The sequence below is a fragment of the Nanorana parkeri genome, unplaced genomic scaffold, assembly GCF_000935625.1.
Source record: "Nanorana parkeri isolate BGI_ZX_2015 unplaced genomic scaffold, ASM93562v1 scaffold1028, whole genome shotgun sequence".
NCBI lineage: Eukaryota > Metazoa > Chordata > Amphibia > Anura > Dicroglossidae > Nanorana > Nanorana parkeri.
In genome coordinates, this window is record NW_017307296.1 from 90,227 (window position 1) to 94,816 (window position 4,590).

At 45.7% G+C, this 4,590-nt stretch overlaps 1 protein-coding gene across 1 annotated transcript in view; it reads right to left on the reverse strand.

Annotated features, from left to right (window-relative positions):
• Positions 1 to 244: 244 nt before the first annotated feature.
• Positions 245 to 4,590, reverse strand: part of RRP7A (ribosomal RNA processing 7 homolog A) — an 8,601-nt gene continuing 4,255 nt past the window's right edge. Inside the window, exons 4-7 of the mRNA XM_018567301.1 lie at positions 4,426 to 4,549; positions 3,755 to 3,852; positions 2,858 to 3,053; positions 245 to 343 (exon numbers count right to left, since the gene is read on the reverse strand). Coding sequence (XP_018422803.1) covers positions 258 to 343; positions 2,858 to 3,053; positions 3,755 to 3,852; positions 4,426 to 4,549 — 504 coding nt within the window. The 3' untranslated portion in view covers positions 245 to 257. The remainder of the gene's footprint in view (positions 344 to 2,857; positions 3,054 to 3,754; positions 3,853 to 4,425; positions 4,550 to 4,590) is intronic.

Genomic DNA, 4,590 nt, shown 5'->3' on the forward strand with positions numbered 1-4,590 from the left:
CGCCTGAAAACAAAGAAATACACACCAAGATGTTTTAGGTTCTTTATTGCAACCGCGTGGAGTTTGAAATGACATAATACCCGGCCACATTGGAAATATTAGGAAAGAAAAAAATGTATATTTATGTCATGTAAATCCTGCTTGGTCAGAAATCGGATATTTTTATTGACCCTTCAAAAATCTGCTAATATTTAAAAGTCCAATCTTGCTTTCAACCTCGGAAATAGCGCTTTGTGCTCCATCATCTGCCAAGTCCTTCAGTAAGGGCGGAATTTCCTCTGTGCGCGCATAATTGCAATCTTCTGCTTGTCTTCCTCAAACTTTCTACGTAGCTCAGACAAGGCTAAAAAAATAAAAATAATAAATCATCATATTAATAATAAATAAAGCACAAGGCATGAAAAAAACCACACAAGAATTCTAATAGGGCCCGAGCAGGAGGGTTTCCCCACAGGGCCCGAGCGTTTCCCCACAGGGCCCGAGCGCGAGGGTTTCCCCACAGGCCCCGAGCGTTTCCCCAAAGGGCCCGAGCGTTTCCCCAAAGGGCAAGAGCGTTTCCCCAAAGGGCAAGAGCGTTTCCCCACAGGGCCCGAGCACGAGGGTTTCCCCACAGGGCCCGAGCACGAGGGTTTCTACATGCGTTTTTAATTATGTGTTGCACTGTATAATAAAGATGACGTCTTGGATTCCCAAAAAAGCCCCCTTTTATAAAATGTCCTTGACTACTTGAGGTCCCAGGTGCCATTTGTATTATTCATTTGTCCCAGTGACTTTGCTTGTCTCGGTACAATGTTGTAGACACGTGCATAATCCTGCACAAAACTATAGGCCTAGGATCATTTTCTGCTGGGTCCATACAAAAAGGCCTATTGAGGGATCAAAGCTGTGACCGTGGATTGCTGGATGGTCCTCAGCTACTTACCCTGCAGCCGATGCATCTGATCTTGTTTTCTGCTGCTGACCCAGCTAGTATCTTGAACGTGGCTTGCTCTTGTTTCCCTGTTGCTAACCCCCCCTCATATCTTGACCACGGCTTGTTCCTGTTGCCCTGTTTTGTCTCCTGGCCACATCTCGTTCCTGTCTACCCGTTTCTGACTCTGCTTGATCTTTCTAACCTGGTGCTGACCCGGCTTGTCTCCTGAGCACATCTCGTTCTGGTCTACCTGTTGCTGACCCAACCCACTTCCTGATCATGGCTTGTACAAATGATTATTTTCCCAAAACTGGTCCATAGCCTAAAAAGGACGCCATGCTATTCCTGCTGCATGACACTCAGTATGATCAATCCTTTTCCTCAGCTGCCTCACTGTCAAATCTCCCCCTTGTAGTTCACAGCACTGTAGGGGTGATCTCATCATGCCAGGGCTGTTTTCCTCAGGGCAGAGCAAGTTGCTTATCTGAGCAGCAGCATTCCTATTCGCACCCACTTTTGTTCTCATTCGTCTCCTAGCAGCATGCAGATAGCACTGTAATAGAAAACTGCATGTAGCTAGGGGAGGAAGGAGAATAGAGGCAGGCAACATTCTTCACACCAATCTCAGACACAAAGCTCAATTTGTCATGCGCACGGCTTAATTGTATGTGAGGCGTATATTGTATTTTGATTCCACACAATAAGGTGTCGTGTATTGTATTAACTTCTGGCAAGAGTGAGATCCATCCAGTCAGCGTACGAGTACTGACACCCGCACCCGTATGGACGTGCAGGTCAGAGTGTACGGCTGCGTACTCCCATAGAGAAGGACTGGCTGCTGCGTATAAATCACACGCAGCGCCTGTCCTTCCCGATACGGCCGAGCACGCAGCATGCATCTGTACGGCCCGGCTGTTACCCGTGTGAATGAGGCCTTAAAGCTCTCGTGTGTTTTTATGTGATGTGACCATGATTTGTTTTCAATGTTATCCTTTTTTTTTTTTGCACTACTTATCAATTTTTCAGGTTATTTTAAAGACATTGGAACCCATTCAGTTACTTCTGCTACATGCATGAGGGTTCTGAAAAGACAATTTAACATATTAAATAGGGATGCACCGATACCAGTATTTTGGTACCGAGTACCGATAATTTTTTTTGGTACTCGCCGATACCAATTACAGAGTAATGGAAGTCCTATTCAGGAAGCCAGGTGGCGTGTAATGACTCGCCACTCGGCTTCCCGATTAACAAGAAAGTCCCCTCTTACCTTGGTATGTCCAGCCTGTCACTCCCGGGGCCTCTCCAGCCCCAGAACGTGGCCTTCCTCCGGTAACCAGCCGGAGCCGTCTGGCCGGCCAATCAGGAAGCCGGGCGCCGTGTAATGGCTTCATGCTCCCTCGTCATCTCAGGAATCAGAAAGCAGGTCGTTGCGTCATTACACGGCGCCGGGCTTCCTGATTGGCCAGCTTCCCGACCAATCAGGAAGCCGGGCAGCGAGTCATTACAAATGTAAGACAATCATGTGTCGAGCTAGGCACATGATTGTCTTACATCCTTTTAGATATTTGTATTTATCTTGAGTTCCTAGTAGCTCTTATTTGTATTTATTTACTGGCGCTGATCACTTATTGTTTTATTTGCGTCATTACAAATGCTCCAATGCCTAGCCCGATACTTTCTGTATCAGGACGTGTAATGACGCGCTGCCCGGCTTCCTGATAGGCTGGGAAGTCGGCTCCATGCTCTCTCATCTGCTTGTCATGGTATAACTGACCTCTACAGCGATCTGGGTTTCTGTGTTGGCTAAATCCTGTTATTAGTTTTCTCGTAATATCTGTACATATGTTTATCTCACTTTGTGGCTGAGCAGTATCTTTCCTATTACCAAACAAGCACATACTTCCCCTGTGTGCACATTTCTGCTGTCGTAGAACAACCTACATTCTTTTTTGCTGTTACGATTCTGCCAGGCATAGAAATTCAACAGTTCCTTCTGAGCTCTCTTCTTCTTTTCCTTTTCCGTCACATTAATAGTGACCGTTTCGGTCCTCGCTACACCTGGACGCCGCCCTTTCCTTGTAACCGTCACCCAGCCTTCCTCGTCCGGCTCCCCTTCTTCCTTTTCTTTTTCTTCTTTCTGTGCAGGAGGGAAAAAGGAAAACAAATGTTTTTTGTCTGTCGTTTCTTTATGTGATCCATGACACAGCTAAAGGCAGTAGAAAATCAATTGTACTGCAGCATCCTGCATACATGCGTGAACGTTTGTCATTGTTCTTCCGCAGTTTTCACTATAGGTAGGAGATGTGACGATAGGTCACCAGCACTTCAAAATGCAAAGAAAATATTGTTTGTTGCAAATAACGTCACAAAAAGGTCAAAACTGCCGTTTCTGGGCCATACAAGGTTCCCTATCTAGGTGACACAGTGACCATGACACTCTCATTGGTCAGCACAGTAACTGGACCATGCTGACCAATGAAAAGCGTTCCTTGGCAAGAACCGCTTCTCATTGGTCGAGTTGTTCTTAGCTAGAAGCGCTTCTCTTTGGTTGGGTGACTGTGCTGACCAATGAGTGCTCTTCATTTGTGAATGTAATTCAAAATGCTCAAGTTTTGTATATGGTGTACAGGCGGTACACTAGTTGCGGCGGGGCGGAGGGGACGGTTGGTTGGTTGGGTTGGCACTTCAGACCAGCAGGGAAGGGGAGAGGGCACAGATCTGTGGGGGTAATATCAGTTTCTCACATTACCCTTTAAAGCTCTTTACTGTTTGGTAACAATATCTAAGCACTTTAAATTATATATTAAAAAAAACAAAGGCCGGCTTGGAAAGTCCTACCTCTTCAACTTTCTTATCATATTCCTGCATGTACTGTTCGACTTCAGCCTGGAGTTCAGCAACATTGATGAGGGACATCTCATAACTTTCTATCCATTCTGGAGGAAAAACAAAAAAGTCCTATTGCAAGCAGCATCTTTATATGAAGATTATTGCCATGGTTAAAACTCTAAACTGCTGGATATACTCATCCGTACCAAAATCCCCTCTGACTCCTAGACCGGTCTCCGAAGCCTCTCTCCGCTCCAGCGATGGAATATCCCTCTGCGTCCTCACATCCTACACGCTGTATAGTACATGATGACACACAGGACTTTAGACCACCGGAGTGGAGGGGGAGCGAGGCTGACGGGACCGGTCTAGGAGCCACCCAGGACCGTGTGAGTATAACGCTGTTATTTAAGCGCCCTAGGCAAAATGAGCACCTAACCCTTGCAGCGTGGGGCTACCCCCCAAATTTCAAGGTTCAAGTGCTCATTTTATCTAGGGAGAGTTATACCCACTGGATCGACAATCCCAGCTGGCTGCTAGACCGGTCCCTTCAGCCTCTCTCCCATCCGCTCCAGCGATGGAATGTCCCTCTGTGTCCTCACGTCCTATGCACTGTATAGTTTAACAAGTGTTAAGACATCAGAATTCACCTTTTAATGCAAATAACTATTTATACACACCTTGGATTCCAGTTTTTAAAAAATGATCCTCTCCAGATAAAACCAACGGGGTGGAGAATGTAAGGGAATTAAACTCACTAAGTCCTGAGGGTTTCTTAAACACCACATAAGCCACTTTATATCCCTGTAAAAATAAAACAAATATTTTTTAATATAATATAATTT